This window comes from Quercus lobata, chromosome 4, assembly GCF_001633185.2.
Source record: "Quercus lobata isolate SW786 chromosome 4, ValleyOak3.0 Primary Assembly, whole genome shotgun sequence".
Taxonomy (NCBI): domain Eukaryota; kingdom Viridiplantae; phylum Streptophyta; class Magnoliopsida; order Fagales; family Fagaceae; genus Quercus; species Quercus lobata.
In genome coordinates this window covers 60884580-60905070 of record NC_044907.1, presented here as the reverse complement: position 1 = coordinate 60905070, position 20491 = coordinate 60884580, and the positions used below count along the sequence as shown (strand labels likewise).

At 34.0% G+C, this 20491-nt stretch overlaps 2 protein-coding genes across 2 annotated transcripts; both read right to left on the bottom strand.

Moving 5' to 3' along the window:
* Nucleotides 1–277: 277 nt before the first annotated feature.
* LOC115983217 lies at nucleotides 278–2480 on the bottom strand. The gene is made up of 2 exons (XM_031105858.1): nucleotides 2244–2480; nucleotides 278–1484 (listed from the first exon to the last, which is right to left on the bottom strand). Exons 1-2 carry the CDS (start codon nucleotides 2298–2300, stop codon nucleotides 801–803), a joined length of 741 nt encoding a protein of 246 aa, XP_030961718.1. The 5' UTR covers nucleotides 2301–2480; the 3' UTR covers nucleotides 278–800.
* Nucleotides 2481–11589: 9109 nt separating this feature from the next.
* On the bottom strand, nucleotides 11590–16262 carry LOC115986927 (O-acyltransferase WSD1-like). Its single transcript, XM_031110354.1, has 7 exons — nucleotides 15862–16262; nucleotides 14857–15447; nucleotides 13452–13518; nucleotides 13014–13123; nucleotides 12723–12932; nucleotides 12056–12193; nucleotides 11590–11949 (listed from the first exon to the last, which is right to left on the bottom strand). The coding sequence occupies exons 1-7, from the start codon at nucleotides 16123–16125 to the stop codon at nucleotides 11767–11769; spliced, it is 1563 nt and encodes a 520-aa protein (XP_030966214.1). The 5' UTR covers nucleotides 16126–16262; the 3' UTR covers nucleotides 11590–11766.
* Nucleotides 16263–20491: the final 4229 nt, after the last annotated feature.

Here is a 20491-nt window from a genome sequence, read left to right as displayed (position 1 = left end):
ACACTTTTAACAAAAAATTTTTAACAAAGAGTTAAATAAGTTGTTCTCAAATGGACACTCTACAAGATAGACTCTTCGGTGTTTTTTTGGTATTCGTTTATTTGACTTTTTGTTGATTGGTTTTTTTGCTAAAAGTTAGGTTAAAATATACTTGAAAAAGTTAGATTTTATAAGCTATACATATAACAAAATAAGCTAAAAATTAAATAAAAAAGCTCGTTGCAATGCGTCTACTTCTTTATTAATGATCTTTTAAGAAATAGATCACTTCATTTATACAATACATTAATTGCCCCAAGTATACAATGAAAAAAATAATACAACATGACTTTCATTGTACATAAGATAGGATAGATGACACTGAAATTAGTTCCATAGTCTAGTTGAAACTAGGCGACATGGTTACAAGGTCAAATTTAGTGCTACACAAAACCTAATGAGGCAACAAACATGAAGATTTCAGACTCTGCATATCTCAGTTAAGCCACAAATCCCCTCTAGTCAACAACATTGTTAAAAGGAGGGCTATGCTGATTTCACAGAAAACAATCTACTAAAGCCCATGCTTGTCCTGTATGGCAATATGGAGGAGCAATGATATTGATTATTAGAATAACATAACTTGAAGCTTACATGCTGCAAAATCTCATGAGAGATTTCAGAGGATGAGAACGATGATAATGTCTCCTACTAGCATGATTGAGCACTTCTTGCCCTGCTATTTCATGATATTAACACCTTAAGAAATATAATTTATGCAAAAATCTGGGGCACAATCATTCCTGACAAACAAATTTGGCTTAAACTGATTTAGGCACTCTGAAAATATGTTCCTCACCGCTCTCCTCATCAACCTTGACAATCCATTTACTCTTACCGCCAGTTCCCTTCATGGAACGACATGATCTTATTCCTATTCCAGAACGACCAAAACCTCCAACCCCTTCCTTCTTATGAGTCTCTTCCTTTCTGCCTATCATGGTAACTTCCATGCCTTTCCCAATAGGATGCTTCAGAGACCTCACTACAACCTTTTCCTTCATTCCTCTCAAATGGCCTTCCAACCCTTTTTTCTCACCCACCAAGTTGTTTGCAACCACCACTGACCTTCTAGGATTAACAGCTAGCAACTTCAGAAACCTAGTGTACCCGTCATTCTTGCAATCAACAAGAGAGAAATCGATGTTCTCATAGTTGTGCAATAGCTCGGAGGGGTCTCCAGTTCTGAATTCCACCAGGTCCTTAAGACCCAAGTCTTTAATTACTCTTTTTGATTCACAAAGGACTGGCTCTGGAAGAATACACACTAGCCTCCCACCAGTTTCTCGTGCCGCAGCTGCTAAGGCTATAGTTGATGGGGAAACACCAGATGCTACCTCCACTATGAGTTTAGACTTCATGCCAGCTGCTAAGGCTGATACAAATTCACTGCTCCCAGGTTCTGGTGTCTTCCTTGACTCACTTTGTCTCTTGGGATTGTTACACTGAAGGATATTAATGGAAGTTAGCTACAATCCATAAAATTTGTGTGAAGTGAAAAGTAATAGGGTCTAATAGCTCAACTTCAATGAAAAATATTCAGACATTTTGTGCTATTTTAGCTGTATAAGTTGCAAGAAGTCCAAATGTTCAATAAGAATGTGTGGAATTCTAATCCTTTGGTTTTTTAACATAATAATTAAGAGAATCATTCTACAGCACGTTCATATATTAAAAAAAAAAATGCAGCTAACACCATATCTCAAAATCCAATTTAGTGAGACATACACACACAACAAAGAAAGCAAAAATTCTTATCATATGAACATGATGGAATAATTTCATCTTTAAGGGACTGCTAATATGTTCTTTCTTGAACACCCTCATCAGGCTGGAAATCACACAAAAAATAATTGAACTTATTCACTAAAATGCTTGGATATATTTCTTTTATAATTAAGATGGCAATCACAATAAGGATTTGTTTGCATACCATATTTTTTTTCTGAAAACAAAACGCAAAACGCATAAATAGAACAAGAAAAAAAGAAAGAAATACGGATAAAAGTTGATTAAAAACAAAAGAAGGAAGAATTTAATGCTAATTAGGCCTGGCCTTATTTTAATTTATTAATAAAAAATGAAACATTCCATACATATTCAAAAGAACCTCGAGTCAAAAACAAAAACTGCATTGTGGGTCATATTCAAATATACAATAAATTCAGAAAAAAGAAAAATGGAAATTTGGAAAAGAAGTATACCAGTTTAAGGGTATCAAGATAAGCTTTTGTAGCAGATGTAGCAGACCATTCCATCATACCCTTAAAATATATGTAAAAGACTTCTTCAGATTTCGAAGGTTGAATAGCTCAAATAAATAAACACTGTGGATATAAGAAACAATGACAAGAATGAGTAGGATTGGTTGTGTTCCTTTGTTTATTGGATACCGCAAACTGTAATAATACACTTCCTAAATTTCTTTGTGTTGTTTAAGAAAGGCAATAAGACATGCAGGGATCTCCGTAATATTACTATTAGTGCAGGCTGGTTATTGCCAAAGACAGCTTATAAGTCAAACCGCGGAAGTTTACAACTGTGGCCCAAAGAACCGGAAACTCATTCCGCGAATTTCTACGGTAGATATTGAAACTTCTACAAGAATATTATATACTTCCTTCTGATTACGCGTTCGCGCTGCTGAAGTTCTTCTATATTTTGAGCGCGTTAAAGCTCTTTTATTTTTTTTAATAAAAGTTAATAATTTGCGTCTATTATAATTTTAAAAAAATATTTTTTATTTTTCAAACAAATAAAAAGATCAACTTTAATGATAAGCAGTAATTATAATTTTTTTTTTTAAATAAACTTTCAAACACTAGCTGCCAGCTTTACTGTTACAAAGGGTAAGACTTGGTAAAATTTCATTATAGTGCCTTGTCATAATAGTGCTATATATGTCTTACTAGTCTGTAATCAACGTAGAAAGATTATTAATATATCTTTTTTTTTTTTTAAAGAAACAATTTATCAAAATATATCTAAATATGAAACATGATAATTAATAGACATTTATAATGATTGTATTTGAATATGAAACTTCCAATTTTATCATTCAAAGAAAATATGAGGTGATAAGATTTTAATATATATATAATAACGGAATTTTGATAAGATACTAATTTGATAAGATTCTAATAAATTCTAATAATAGAATTTGATAACTTATCAAATTTTGCTATTATATATTAAAATCTTAGGTATAATAGCTTATGAGTTGTTCCTTGGGTTCTATAATTAAATTTTTAGACACGATCAATTTATCCAAGTCATTACAAACCGTGTTAAACTCATAGGTAGGCATGCATATACAATCATTTAGTGTTTTAAATTGAGCTTTTATTACAAGTTATGTTTCTAGAACATCCATCATAGGTAGGCATCTAGAACCTTTAGTGAAGTATATACCAAAACACAAAGATGAGATGATATAATTTTCCTTTTTCTCATCCATTCCATTTTGGTGGATGAAGTCTTGTGCATTAGGTATCTTTCTTGGTTTTACTGCCTCTTACCAAATTGGTTACTCTAGCCGCTATCTCACCAATGATTTTAATTTGTTGTGCCAGGGTTCTAACTTAGTTTGCCAGATCCTTTTCATTTGTATTGGGATAAACTAAGCTATGAACCCTTTGTAGACACCATATTTTGTTCTGACTTATATCCAAGCCCCTCAGTCCCAATGATAAGAAATCAAATTGCTACCAAAATGATTAGCATCGCGTGTGGAACCCAATAAGGATGACAAACTTAAACATGACCCAACACAGTCCAAGCCCAAAGCCCAACTATGAAAATAGATAGAAAGCCCAAAGCCCAAAAGACAATTTTAACCTAATTTGGCCCTGGCTTACAAAGAGTGCGTATGTTGGGTACATGATGTACACGCACTCTCTAGATAGAAAGCCTGAAATCACTCCATTTTCATTTTGATGAGATTCTAGGTCAACCAGCATGATCAACTGGTTGCCCAAACGTTTCATTAAATCCTAGCTACCCATTTCCCCTATAAATACCCCCATTTTCAACATCCAAGGGGGTTAGAAAATCAAGCCTTATTGAAACTCTGCCAAAATTCCTAGAGAATACCTAAACTCAGAGTTTTAAGGCTAGAAGGGCAAAAGGGCTGAGCATTAGATTGATTTTTAGATTCTTATTGATTTGGAGGTAGTCTCTACCTCATCCACATTCAAATTCTAGTTTGGTTCAAGCTAGCAAATACAATAAATAAGGTATCCCATTTGACCCTAATAAAGTAATATGACTCATTCTCCAACACACACAACTGTAGTAGTCCATTTCAGCCAAGTGGCTGGTTAAACTACGTCACTGTAAGTGCTATGAGGAGGAGATGTGGATCTCTTCCATGACCCACATTCTCTTTCTTGATTCTTGTTTCTACTATATATATATATATATATATATATATATATTGTATTTTTAAGCCTTAATATGTTGTTTTTCATGTACATATTTTTGTTGTTTGTGTGTCAAGAACAAGTAAGAACCCTAATTTGCCTTGAGATGTGTATGCATAGGACAAGACGCGTACGTGTCCATATCTTGGCGTACGCACTTTTTATGCAGCTAGAATTCTTGTTTTGGTTGTTTTCTAGAAATTTTCCTTTTGTCTCAAGTGCCTACACTAGTAGAAGAGTGTGTATACATCCTTCTTATAGTGTACGCCAACTTGGGCTCAACCAAATTTCTTGCATTTTTTGTTCATTTATCTTAGATGCTATGTTTTATTATCTTTCCTTATCTGGTTTTACCCATTTTTTAATGAGTATATTCTGATTATCTTGGTTTCCTTTTTTGTTTAACATTAATTGTAAAATACCAAAGATATTTCTTTTTCCTTCCTTTTCTACCTCCAAACCCTAATTCACTCTCACTCTTCTCTCATCCAATCTTTAATGCTGATTCAAACTCAATAAGGCAACTAAAAGTCTTAGAGATAAATAATGCGAGCTTTTCAAATATAAAATGTTTAAATACTTTCTAAACATAAAGTCAATAGTTATTTAGCATTCAATTCATTTGAGTCTAATTAGCTATTCAAATATAAGGAAAGTGTATCAAATGAGGCTTTAATACAATTAAGGTAATTGATTGGAATCTAAGTGATAATATCATAACTTTATATATATAAAAAAGTGATAATATCAAAAGTCAAGTCAATCAAACCCCAATTAATCAAATCTTTATTAAGCCTTAAAAGTCATAAAGTTCTTAATGTCAAATCAAGACAACTCAAGTCTAATAAAGGGAAATCACTCATCAATTAAAGAAGCTTTCACTTCAATTAATAATCCTTCCTCAAAGACTTAAACACCCTTTTAGAGTAAGACTCTCAGTTCTATTTGGTGGAAAATTATTAGGTACTCCCGGAGTACCATAAATGCATACTTCCTTTTCTTACATAAATGGTGGGTCCCACCATAAATTTAATTAGTGAGATCCATCATTCATGTGAGAGGAGGGAGTACGCATTTATGGTACTCCGAGAGTACACAATAATTTCCCCTATTTGGTGCCCACATGCATGTGTCGGCACACATGTATAATTGGATAAACATATGCACACACTTGGATGTTGTTGTTTTGTCGCCTATCTCATTGCCTCCTTGCACGCATGTCTACATCGCTTTCCATAATTGTTTCACATGACCCGTAAATTACACCTAGGTCTAGATGCAAACACACACTTTTAAACTTCTAGGATAAATCTACCTCCTATCTAAATCAAACAACGATATATGAAGGCCAGCTACAACTGAGCAGGCTTGGGGTGCCTAACCTCTTCCCTCTTGTACCCTAACTCCAAACCTTGTTTGGTAGAAAGATCTTCATGGAGTCATTTTTTGGTTCCTGGACCTATAAGCAGGTGGTGACTCCTCTTGCCTCTTTTTAAGAGGCACCGCGTACTCTCGAGCTCACGCTGATTTTAGCTTAAAACCGTTTCTAGGGAGAATAAGTACTACGCACCTTGCCTTTGCGAGAAGGAACCAACATGCTAATATGTCATCTAAAGGGGGTACGAATCACAGAACTTACACCCTTTTCATTTGTCTTAGGATAAACTAAGCTATTTGATGGGGATGGTCCTTTTGGTCGACATCAAGACTCGTCCAATTCAGTAACAAAAAGGGAATTCCCAATTTGACTCATCCAACAAAGGAGTGCTCATATTATTGGCACCTTAGAGAATCTCCAAGCTTGATTCATCCAATTCTTGTTGTTTGAATAGTAGAGTGACTGAACAGTAACAGTAGCATTACTCATAAAAACTCCAAACTCCAACTTAGAGATATTTGTGCGCCAACATTCTTAAATTATGGGCATAATTTCCAAGGATCTCGCTATCATTAATTCAAAATTTTCATCACACCCCCACTACGGAAAGTGGCAAAGGTCATGGGAGGCGGTTAGCCTAAGAGTCATATATAAACTCAAAGCCTCCTCCATTTAGAGGTATGAGTGAAAAACCATAAATCCACTACTATTTGAGTTCTATTGGGTAGTAGTTTTTGTATATGGTCTCAAAAATATTTCTTTTTTTAGGTATCAATCCGAACGAGTTTATGTTTTCTGTTCTCCCAAAACTTTTTTTCCCCTTTAACTAGTTTACCAAACGTGTTTCTAACTTTGAAAACATAATAAATCTGTTTTTATTTTTTTCTCTTAAGAACAAGTTTCTAAAAAACAAAAGTAGTTACCAAACATGACCTTACTATTTCAATCACTTTTACTCCTCCTTTGATCATTCACCCATATTTTTCTAAGGTTTGGTCCAATCTTCCTCTACAAACAACCACACTTTTGTTGTCTATGGATTTTAAGAATGCTCGATCTCATGCAAAATTTTCAATAAGTATAATTACTACTATCAAAGTATGATTATACATTGAGGTAGGGCTGTCCACGGGTCAGGCCGAGTTGGTTTTGGGCCTAACCCGGACTCGACTCGCCAGCGTCAGGTGGAGGGCTAAGGAACCCAAAATCGACTGTCGAAAGAATCGGTTGAGTCAGTTTCCGATGAGGGTGAGCATCAGTCGGGCCTAGTCGGTCTCCGGAATAATAAAAGAGCGTCGAAATTTGAGAAAAAAAAAAGTCACCGGAAACTGGAAAAACCCGTTGGAAACTGGGAAAAAACTGCCAAAAATTGGAATATTTCGCCAGAAACTAAAAAAACTCACTGGAATCTGCATTTTTTCGCTAAAAATTTCTTGGAATTTTCTAGATTTGGCTAAATCCCAGCAGATCTAGCCAGATCTGGTTGAGATCTCACCGGATTTGGTTGAGATCTCACTAGATCTACCTTGTTTTTGTAGGATTTGGCCAGATTTTTTTATAGCTCTGGTCGGGTTTGGGTTGCTTGGGTTTTGGAGATGCAAACCCGCCACTCGACTGCTGGTGTCGGTTTTTGAGAATGGAAACCCGCCGCCTACCGATTGGACCTTTGATTCGGGCCAGAATCGGGTTGGTGTCGAGCGGTTTGGCCGGGTTGTTGGGCTCCGGTCGGGTCTGGATAGCCCTGCATTAAGGGACTGTGCTTTATTGATGATAATGGGGTTAAACATCACACTAAAGATATTGAATCATACAAACACTAGTTGTAAAAAACAAGAAGGAAATAAAGATATTCCTTAATATTTTTATATTAGGAAGAAGCGACCATTTCAAAATTTCAACAACAGTTACCTAATCTAAATAAGCAATAAAAATAAAAACACTAAGATTTGCTTACTAAGTTAGTATGGTTTTCCAAACCAGAGCTTTTGTCCTCAGCAAAAATTGCACCATCAAAGTTGATTTTAAAAGTTTCCTTATCAGGAGGCTTCCACCGTGCCCTTCTCACAAGTCTGCTGGAAAGACTTGCAGTTGTCAAGGCTTTGAACTCAACAAAACTGTCAAGAGCCCACTGTGAGATTTGATTAAGTGGATGGTGATTCTGTTGAAGCCGTACCTGATTCCTTTGGTGCCATATGGACCAAGCAATGAAAGCAAACAACACCGGATTCCTTTGATGATCAAAAACCCAGGCCATGAGCTCACAAAAGCTTGAAAAGCTTTGTTGACTCCGGAAACTCCATATACATGACAGTAAGGAAATTGAAGCCTTGGCTTCCATGGCTGACCGGATTCCACAACAGCTCCAACCAGTGGAAATTGAAGCCTTGGCTGCCAACAGAGCCCTTGTGTTTGCAAGAGAGTTGAACATTAAAGAAGCCGTTCTTGAGGGAGACTCTCTTCAGGTGATGAAGGCGCTGAGCTTCAAGAATACTGGCCTAGCACCATTCGGTTTACTGCTACAGGACTCTTTAGATTTATCTGCTGGGTTTTCAAAATTGGCCTACTCTCATACTAAGAGAGAGGGCAACACAGTTGCACACAATTTGGCTCAACTGGCTGTTAGTTTTTCAAATTGTGTAATTTGGATGAAAGATGTTCCATATGATGTAATGACTTCTTACCATGTTGATTTAGCTGGTATTTCTTAATATATTGCACCTTAGTGCTCTTTCTCAAAAGTTAGTATGGTTTTATATTACATTGTTTATGGATGTTTGCCAATTTAAAATTTTAAAATGCTAACACAAAGTCTATTGCCTAGTCTAACATTATTAATGTTTTTATATATATATAAATAAATTATCATTAAAATTTTCTTAATAAGAATGTTTGTGCAAATAGGTGGTATTAATTATATGCATCAGGTGTGTGTATCCACCCTCATGTTAGAGGGGGGATACATGCACTTGATGCATGGTAAATTTTTTCCCTATGTAAGGCCAATTGCATACACAAGTAGAAACATAATAAATGACAAAATGACTCAACACTCATGAAATTACCATTTTGGTGTTTTGACCTTGAGATCTGTTCTCTATCTTGCATCTTGTTAGCCCATGCCCACTATTTTAAGGCTTACAAGAATACTACGTCGAACAAGCATACTTGGTTAGAATTGCAGGAAATGAATCTCATATACTAGAAGATACAATGATCGTAAGTAAAAAAATTTGGTTCTATGCCTTGACTCTCATAAAGAAAATAAGTTCCTATTTCCTTCAATTTGATTTTGATTTTTGTTTTGATGTTGTTGATACCCAAAAAATCGGAAGAACAAGCCTAACCTAAAGAACCAAATCATGGGACTTATGTGAATACAAAGGAGTAAGAGGACTCATGGTTCTATGGAAGCAAGCTTACGAAAGAGATTGAGGGACCATGAATAAGGGGCAAAAGCCTAACAGTAAAAGGAAAGGAGGAAAGAACCTTGAATAAGTTACAAATGACCCAATAAAAAGGGTTGCAAGGGAAGGGGTCCTCGAATGAGACTAGTATGGCAAGTCCGAGGGCCCACAAGGATGAACGACTACGAAGGACCCAGTTGCCTGGTAGATGAGCTTTAAAGAGACAAATGACCTCACCACAGAAAAAATAGATTTGGAAAGTCTTAAACTCTCAAGAAGAAAATGATATCATGCAAAAACCAGCCGACCAATGAAGAAGGAGCCATGGAACTTTGGCCAGAAGAAAACTATGAAATAGTAAAAGTGTAAAACACCTAGTGACTTTCATGGGTTATTCAACAAAAGGAGTATCTATACCATTTGTAGGTAGGAAAAAAAGATTGTGAAGTCACTTTCATAGCCTAGTAGCTTTGCAACGTCACCTTTACAGTGTAGCTATAGGACCCATGCCTCGATGATGTCGGCAATCAAACCCAATGACCTCAACGATTGCGTTGAGGAATGTTTCATTGAAGGAAGGCAGCAAAGATGCTTTTCTAGAGGAAGCTTACAAAGATAATGAAAGGGGCAAAAAACCTTTATAGGCAAGCCTCCTAAGGATGAACAACAAAACCAAGAAATAAAGGGTCAAGAATGTAACATCCATTTTCCAACCACAGGTATAAAAGGAAGGTACTAGACAAGGTAAAAGGGGGAGAGGAAGTGAAATACTTAGCATCTAAGATCTATATAGGATCCGTTTGGATTGAACTTATTGTTGCTGAAACTGAAAATTGAAAACTGAAAACTGAAAATACTGTAGTAAAATAATATTTAAATGTGTGAATAGTACCGTGGAACCCATTTTTAATATTTTTAAATGCGTGAACAGTGCATGCATTGTTCATAAATAGTGAATTTTTTCTTTGAAAGTCAATAACTATGGCTTAAAAAAAAAAAAAAAAAAAAGAGAAAACATGCATTTGTAAACGCAAACGCCCAATCCAAACCCAACCATAGTATAAAGAAAAATAAGCAAGCAACACAAAACTAGGTTGAGGTCCTAAGGAAGAAAATATTGTAGGAATAGCAATCCCAACTTGGAGAAATACCTAGGGGCTCCACATTGATCCTAGGTCCAGATCTCACAAGTCTTATAAAGTCTCAAGGACCTACTTAAGTCTATGAAGTTTGAGATTGATAGGCTTTGTGGCTTTTACTCTTGGAGAAAACTATGCTTGAGTTCCATAGCAAACTAATATCGTTCATGAAGACTCTCTAAGAAAGCGAAGTATTGTAGAAATGAAAATTCATACTTATAGAATGTGTATTTGGGAAAACCACATTGATCTAGGATTCTAAGTCTCACTTGTCTTGTGCACCTTAAAGGGTCTATTGTAGAACTTGGGGTTTAAAGGTCTTGTGGCTCTTTTTCCTAGGAATCTATATTTTGTGTTCCACGATTTAAAGGTCTTGTGGTTTTGAAAACTCGTATTTTAGGTTCTACGATTTAAAAGTCTTATCGCTCTAGGAACTAGAAATTTGGTTTCCATGGAATAAAAGCCTTGTTGCTCAGGGAACCACTATTTTGGGTTCACAGATATATAGTAAAATTAATTAAAGTACTTATTTTTCTTTCTAACTTTCTTAATTCCTTTTATAAGCATATAGGTATTGTTGTGTGTATTGAGTTTCCTTGCGCACAAGTTAGCTCCATAGAATGGTCTATTTTCTGTAATGGAACCAAACCCAACTCCACCCATAACTCCATTGTGACCTTGAAGAGCCTAAGTCTTACAAGTAGAATATGGGCCTGACAAATGACAAAAAAGGCATTCAATAGATGTCTATATTAGTTGCGTTATATTATTCGTGCACCTCCCTATTATTTTTATTTACCAATACAAAACATATTTTTGACAAAATACTCCATTTGAACTCTAGAATAAGCTATCTTTGATACCACATTTGACATACATGCTAAATATTTGAACACAGACCACCAATAAAATTGTTAAGATTTAAGCACATTTATGGACATCACGAGAAAGCCTAAACAAATTTCTCTATGTTCTCATACCCGTAACATAGCCCAACCTTAATATATATGAAAAAATCAATCTGTTATGTATCACAAATCAATCTGTTTTGTTTCTGATTATTGAATAAAAGATCTGAGAGTCTATCCCCTCCTATACTAAAAACCAACTAATGTCTTGGTCTAATGATAAAGGATAATTATTAGGAACAGATACCATAGATTGAAACTCTACTTCTCAAAAAAAAAAAAAAAAAAAAATTACACTTTTACACAATTTATTTTGTAATCAAAGTAGGCACATTATATTTAATTATAACAGCAAACCATTAAGAAATGAGAGGAAAATATAGAAAGATGCAAAAAATAGAATCAGCAACAAATACAATAATTAATCTATGGAATAAGTGTTTAAAATCGATTGAGTTGGAAATCTGTGAATAGGCTTCATATTTTGTTTAAGTTATGATCTTCCTTGATGAGGCCTTTTTGAATGACGGCATCCTTAATGAGTTGAAGGGAATCAACAATATCGTCACGCAGCTGTTTAGGATCAGGAATAGTATCTTCATCAACTGATAGCACAATGGTCATCTTGTTACTATAACTTTGAAAATTTATCATCAATGCCTGCAATTGTCAGTTCAATCTTAAATTATTATCAACACCAATATTTATTTATTGTTTACCATTCATTTTCCTTTCAATTTTTGAAGAAAAAAAAAAAATTACTTACATGTGGTTGACCATAAGATGTTGGAGCTAGGTAAGCCATTGGATGTCCATAATATCCAATTTCTTCAAGGGGTCCAACTAGATTGGAGAAGCACATGGTTGTGCGAGTCAGAATACTGTGAGATAGAGCACTCGCCTTCTGTTTTAGCATTTCAATAATTAACACCCACGTTTTTTAAACATTAATTTGCATAATTATTTATACTCATACACTAAACTATGACCGAAAGTTTAAACTGTTATTGAAAATAATATTGAATAATATTAAATTTAATCATTTAATCTAAAACTCCCCTTTTTTTTTTTTTTTTTTTTTTTTTTTTTTTTTTTACGTGTGGGCTGTTTGAGTTATTCTTATTAAATGGGGCCCAAGATGTGCATTTTATTATTATTATTATATATTTTAAATAATAATAAATAAGAGGTAAAGTGAAGATAGGTGATTAAATAAGAACCTCCTGCTCTAATAGACTAATACTAAAAAAAATTATTGATTGTCACAAACATTTAAAGGATTATAAAATTGTGATTTAATCATTAAATCTAACAACAACAATATATTCATCAAATTTTTATTTTCAGTGCTATATATTTATATGTTCTCTCTTATATATATGTGCGTAGGTTGGTGTGATAATAAGGTCTAAAAATGAGGAATAATTGAGAACCTTGATGCCAAAAATTTTGAGGACCAACTCAGCTACGGAGAAAGTGAAAATAGCTTCAAAGGAGTGCTTCTTTCGGTCAATTGTGGCCTTGGCTTGGCGAACATAGTCTAATGGGTCTTCCCGTAATCCAATGGTGAAAGGGAGGAGGACATATCCAATCCAGTTTCCCCACTTTGCTTCAGTGTCTTTCTCCATCATATCAGATAAAGCCTTCACATAATTATTTAATTATATTACAACTACAATTTAATTTGGTCATATGCTCTCAATTAACTGTAAAGTAATAATAACCTGAATCCCTGCAGTTGGTCTCAAATTTATCAGCAAAGTTGATCGGAGGCGAATTTTCTTCGGAAGATTATTTTTCGTCTTACTTGCTTCATCATCTTTCTTACTATCACCTGCAAAATGCAATAATAAAACATGTTGCACTTTGGCTAAATTTCAATTTAGAAAACAAATATTCAAATTATCAAAATAAATAATATTATGGTTTTCATCTATTCCTTCTGACACCAAGGAATTTATATTCTAATTGAGAATTATAATTATAAAATTTTCCTAACAAAAAAAAAAAAAAAAAAAAATTCTTGAAATTGTTGTACTATAAATAACCATTTTTTTTTTTTTTTTTTTTTTTTTTTTTGGGGTTGCGAATTCCTTGTCTAAAATCCTTAATAGAATGGATATAGGGAGCAATGCAGAGTTAAACTGAAAATTGAAATTTACCATATCTCCTGTTGAGATAACGGGATAAACCAGCCTGTGTAATTCCAAGAGCAACATCATTAATGGTCTGCAAAACACATAAAAATGTCAATATAGACTAAAGGCAGTTGTTTTGTTTGCTTTCTAGTATTTCATCCATACAAATCCTCAATTCAAATGTGGGTGTTTCATTCTATACTCTATCAGTAGTAGTCAGTTAAGTATCCTCTTTCTTTCTTATAAAATCACCAAAATAAATATTAAAAAAAAATCAAATACATGATATATTGTAATTAGTAAAATATAAAGTAAAACATTAAGAGATAAATGATTTTTATTTACATACAAATGTAACTTAAAATTCTTTTGACATTAGTTATAGGTTTTTTTTTTCCTCTCAATAAAATGAAATAAAAGCTACATATTAGTTTAGTCTAAAAATGAGGAAACTATCACCTCTCGATGTTTGGTATACCATTAATATTTTATTCCATCACCATGAGCTTCGTGACTTAATGGCATGGTACAATTTCCTAATGAGGAGAAAATGAGTATGACTTTTTTCTCTGACTTATTATATACAAAATGAAAATTACTATTTTGAATTACATACCTTTTTTTCAATGCTAATCAAGGGTAGGGGAATTCTACCACTAGAGAATCAAATTTAGCAAAAGGAAACTTATATGATCATTAGATCATAAGCTCACTAACATTTTTACATCAAATATATTAAAGAATTTGCAGTGTTTTATTGGAAATTAAATCAAAATGACAAATTACAGAAAAACAATTCTTTCTCATTTTTCTAAAAAACTTATGCGAACTTGTATATCTTTAGTCTCAAATCTAGCGGCAAAACCGCATAACCGCATATTAGCTACCATTTCTTAATAACTTTTTTTGTGTTTTTTGTTTTATAATGATTATTCTCTACCATTAAATCAAAACATTAATAAGTTATTTCTTTGATATATGTGGAATGTGAACATAGTTTTTCTTATTTAAAGACGAGATATTAACAGTTTAGCAACTTAAAACCCATAATTCCTTTTGAAATATGATTGTTATTTTCTCTATGTGTAGAAGGATTATTATGTTTTGATTTATAACAAAAAAAAATCATTAATTATTTTCTCTTTTGGAAATTTCTTGTGTACATATCCGGGGCAAACTAGAGTTTATATATATATATATATATATATATGAATTACCACTTATTTTGATATTAGAAAAATAATATTTTCAGTCAAAAAAGAAAAAAAGAAAAAAAAGATTTATTTTTTTTATACACTTGTCTATATACGTGTGTTAAATTTAATTTCATAGTTTTGTCTCCCCAATCATAGGCTCTGCCATTGCTCAATTAAAGCCCCCAAGAAATGAAAAATGAACAAATTACTGAGTTTTAGGTATAGAAAACTACCGTGTTCATGGCGTTCTTCACTAACTTGATATCATCCAAACTAACCGTGCGGTAAACAATTCTTCTCGGAGTGAACTCAATGCCTGGTGGTCCCTTGAGAGGCGTTTCAGTGTCCTTCAAGAACAAAGCTGTGACCATAAACATGAAAGCATCAACCACCGTGTTCCAAAAGAGCTGCCAACCCCACCAAAACCCAATCAAACAACGCCAAATCCACCAACTACTGCTTCCATTCACAGCATTTTTCTTCTTCTTCTTGTACAACACTCCTGGAACCGTTGGCAAAGCCTGAGGGTCAGAGATTTGGCGTGTACATGCGAGTAAAAGTGACATTAGAGAAGTGCCATCTCCAAGAGAGTGGTGAACCCTGAATATTCCAACTCCCTCTGCATCTGAGGTTTTAACGTTTAAGAGGTGGAGATCCCACATCGGCTGGGTCTTTTCTATGCTGCTTTTGCTCAGGTTAAACACATAGTCTTCGACATATTGGTCAGCGTCATCCATGTTCGGATTTAGCTCAGGAACTATAACGTGTTTCTCCAAATCCACCTTTGTTCGAACCCACTTCATCTCTCCTCCATCCCCCACAACCTATATGTTTTCTTTTTGTGAGAAATATGGAAAAATAATAATTATAATTTTACAATTAACTGGTAGATATTATGAACTTTTGGATGGCAAAAGTAATTCAATATTTTCCTTTTATCATATGAATTTTATGTTTCATTATTTATTTTAAAGTCCATGGTTGGGTCATAAAAAGTTAGATAAAATCTTCCATTTTTAAAGTGGACTTGGATTGTACTTAAACAGATCTAAATTAATCAGCATAAACAGGCTTTCATAAAATTTAACCAAAAAAAAAGGGAAGAAATTAATTTGGACTGTCAATAATTTATTAAAAATGTACCATAAAACCTATATAAAAGGTGATTTAATGAAGTTAATAGATACTAGTATATAATTTTCTAAATGTTTGGAGGATATCCATTATATTTTTAGTACCTGCAAGCTAGAGAAGCGAGGGTGCTTAAGCAAAGTGTGAACCAGGTTGGCTTTAGCGATGTCTGGGTAAATTTGGGTCTTGCAACCCATGATGGCTATGATGTAGACATTAAAATGTGGTTCATGGAACAACCGAGCTGACGGACTCAATGGCTCTTCTTCCACCTGATGATTAACACTGTCTTCTCCTTCTTTGTTTGCTGTCTTTGTTTTGATAGGTTTTAGAGCTTGCTTTCTCCGCCTGAGACCCTCTTCAGACTCCATTATTAAGCCAAGCTAGCTTTTCCTGCAAAAAGTAATATATCTACTATATATGGGTTTCTTGGTCGTTGGGGGTAGTATGATACTAGCACTTGCCTACTAGAAATAAGTGGGAGGGTGAGGAACATGTCCGGGCTAAGCCAGTCCTGACATTAATTTATAGGACAGACTTAAAATCTAGAATGCACGGACGCGGCTGGGAGGGTGCCGCACCTGAGTCCGACGCGGTAGACCGCACGTCGGTGCCGCGTCTGCTTTTTTTTTTTTTTTTTCTCAGATTCGAGCCGACTCGGCTCGATTTACGCCGATGCGGCTCGATTCGCGCCGAACCGGCCTGTTTTTGCCGATTTTGGCCTGTTTCGGCCATATCGGTACATATCGACGGGCGACCGATACGGCCGAAACAGGCCGAAATCGGCCTTGAAACTTGCCGGAGAGGCCGAATTTCTGACCTCAGATGCGTTTCTTGCCTTATTCTTTCTTTGTTTTGTGAATCAAGAATATTAATGTGTTTTTTAAGAATATTTTAATAGTAAAAATATATAGAAAATATAAATAAAAATATTTTTAATCATTTTTTAATTGCCGAGTCCCGCCGCACCCGCACCCTATTTTTTCAAAAATTGCCGAGTCTCGCACCCGCACCCGCACCCGAGTCCCGAAACGCACCCGTGCTTCATAGCTTAAAATGACCCTACTGTTCGAGAAGGTATAAATGCTTAATCATCTGAAGTAAGCGCATAGCAAAATATTTTTGATTAGCAATAAATTTATGTCTATAGACAACAAAGTTTATATCATTTTTCATAATTGTTTAGCTGACACGACACCTTGTTATTAACATATTATTTTTTTAAGAAATAATTATAATATATTGCTAATTCTGCAACTTAAATCTTTTCTCTTTTATACCCCTAAGCATTATGTGTATTGCTTGTTATTAGCATATTAGAAAAGTAATATAAGTAGTTGTTTTACGTAAAAATGATTTGATATTAATCACAATGTCTATGGAACAACCGTGCAATGCATATTGCATCATCATGTGTCATTATTTATGATGGAATTTTGGTGGCACATGCATGTATACTTTTTGGCCGTTGATGGACTACTATTTACGGATATCAAATTTTACACCGATTGAGAGCAATGATTTTTTTCACGTCCTAGGCTATATATGTACAATGTTTACGTTTTTACATTATGTCTACGTTCTTTCATATTTATTATTTATAAAATATAGGCATCTGATCTGATATATAATTGGAGACATTATTGTGTGAAACATCTCACATCACAATATTAATTTTCATTTAAGATATAGCATTCATGATCACTTCTAGCTACTTTATTTTCTCATCTCCCTGCTCCCCTTTTCCCTTGATACAATCACTGTTTTCTGTCAGTTTGTAGCCTAGAGAACACAGCTTTTATAAAGGAATAAAAACAAAATATATCATACAACTAATTGTGAATTATATATAAGCTTAGAGGGAAGAGTTTGAAGTACTCTATTTGCAGATTGGCCCTTGTCTGCTTCCATTTATATACCATATTTGGAGGAGGGATTGAAATGAAGGAGCTGAGAGTAACAAATTAATTAATTAGGATAAAAAATGAAGTGCACATTCTGAAAACTATTATTATGACAAACGTGAGGTACAGGCTTGCAATAAGTAAAATCAAAGTTAGAATCTCAAGTCAAAATCAAGCCTTCAGCTCTGTTTGGAAGTCACCTAGTTCAGTTTTGCTAAGTTTAGCTAGATTTGGCTGATGAGTCTATTGTTTTTGCAGTTCTACTCTTTTTTTTCGTTGTTGCTAAGTTACTGCTTCTGCTTGTTGTTTACAGTTTTATGCTTGTTTATATAAACCGGTTCTGTCATTTGATTGAATATATTTCTTATTCATAAAAAATACATATGAGCTAATTAAAAGGGAGGGCGGGTGTTTTTTTTTTTAATTTTATTTTAATGACCCTGTAATATAGAGACATTCAAGTCTCTCTTCTTTTCTTTCTTTTTCTTTTCTTTTTTTTCAAAAAATAAATTTTTTTAATTCTATTATTTTCCGATAAAAAATCTTCGTTTGTTGATAATAAAATATGAATTTAGTAAGTATTTCATGTTGGATTATTTCTAAGTTGCCAATGACTTTTTGGTCAAATGGCATTTTTTATTTTCTTCATTACAAATAGTCAAGGTTTTATCTCACACCCCCACTTAAGATGTATAAAGAAAAAAAAAAATCCAAGTTGTGCTCCCAAATTATGCTTATTGAATTAATTCTATAAAGTGAAATGTACGTTGTAAATTAAACATTGGTTAATGGTGGGCATGCATCTAACTTTGACAATGGGTCAAGCTTAAAAGGATTGCAAAATATATGACCCTTAACCAGTTTTTGATGGATCAGATAAACTTGATATGATCTTTATTGTTTTCACATATATGTTTTTTTTTCCCTTTTCAATTCAAATAAGAGAACATAAAACAAAATTAGATAAAACTAAAATTTAAATAATATATAAAATTTAAAATTGAAGAAAGTTATTAGCAACAAAATTGGTTGTAGCCTTAAGTTACAATCTTCAATATCTTTTTATTGGAGGTGATTTTTGACAAATCTACCATTGGATTAGATATTCTTCTTATATCATCCATACTTGCAAAATTTCTAGAAAATTAAATATCAATAACTTTGTCATCAATAAGTTGTTTAAATTGCAAATTTTTGTAATTTAAAATTATGCATAAAATATAAACTTATAAATCATATTGTAAATAATATCTGATTGATACAAAATTTGACATGTATATTAAGAGTGTAAAGAACTTATAATTCAACGGTTAAAATTTTAAAATATGTAGTAATGTGTAAAGTTGTAATTTACAACTATGTTTTTGTTGGTTTTAATTCTGTATCAAATTTGATTGTATTTTGTCCAATCATTTCCATGTATGTTTGTGGGAATTAATGTAAGGGTTGAGTGTGAAAGTTTGGTGAAGAATTGTGAAGATAGTGAAGTTCACGACTTGCTCGTGACTGGCTCGCGAGTGGACGATCCGTGAAAGGTCACGTGAGAAGCACATGCTGGAAGCTGAAAGGACCATTGTTGGGCTGTATTTCACTAGTCACTTCACGACTTGGCCAACTCGCGAGTGACCTGCGAAACTCTCTACCTGGAATTTTTAAATTGTGTTTTTCTCATTTCTTTACCAAGACGATAAAAACCCACATTACCCACAAAATTGCAATGAGAGTTTGAGAGTGAAAACCCTAGCAAAACACCTAAGAGTTAGAGATTGTAAACCCACAATCATCTACACAATTTCTCTTAGTTTTCCTCTACTCTTACCTCTCAAATACAAATCCTTGAGAGGTTCTTAACCCAAACACTTACCTAACCCAATTTGAGTGTTGAGAAAAGTTTTGGCGAGTGTGGGAAGCATTAGAAGAAGCCATCGATTGGCGGATGCAATTTGGAGTTAATTGCAGGATCCAGATAACTAGTGAAGACATGGTTCGGTGAAGCCCGTTGGTAGTTAGAACTTAGAGGGTTCAAGTACATTGGGTAGATTAGGCTTGGAGGGTCTTTTTGATATCCTTGTACTCCAACTTTATTCACTAGTGGATTGATTCAGCTTGAAGGGCCAGAGAGAGGTTTTTCGCAGAGTACTTTGGTTTTCTCTTCAATAACACGACTCAGTGTTATTTTGTGTTTGCATCTCTCTTCCCTTACTCTTTAAGCTTTACTTTTATTGTTTATAGTATTTGCTTATGCCTTAGAGAGTTGTTCTAGTTTCATTGCGTTACACTTATTCTTATTCCGCACTTTGTTAAGTAGGGTAAAAGCAATCTAGCCGTATGTTTTAATTTGAGGGTTTAAACAAGCAATAGTGTCTTCACACTATTTGAGCTTTCATAATATTTATTTTATTGAGTAAGATTATAGTTTTAGGCTACAATCAATTTTGTAGTTAAACTTTGTCCTTTAAAATTTATAGGCCAATATTCATTAGCTAATCATTTCACCAAAGAGTAAAAGAAAACCATATGTGTCATCAGTGGCGACTCTAGGAATTTTTCCCAGAGTGTTCCTAAAAATTTTTCCTAGGAATTTCTTTTTTAGGCACGTGATTTTCTTATCAAATATTTGTCCATAATTCTAGTAAAAGAATAAATAATAAACTATAAGTTCATTTGAAATATGTGGGGCTAGAGAGTTTGTAACCCCAGCCCATTTCATGTTAAGGCCTAAGGCCTGCGCCGAGGAGATACAGGGTAGAGGATGCACCATGAGAGACGAGGACGGTCTAAAGAAATGGCCGAGGACGAGCTCCTGCTCGGCATGCCATAAATGCCCCTAAAA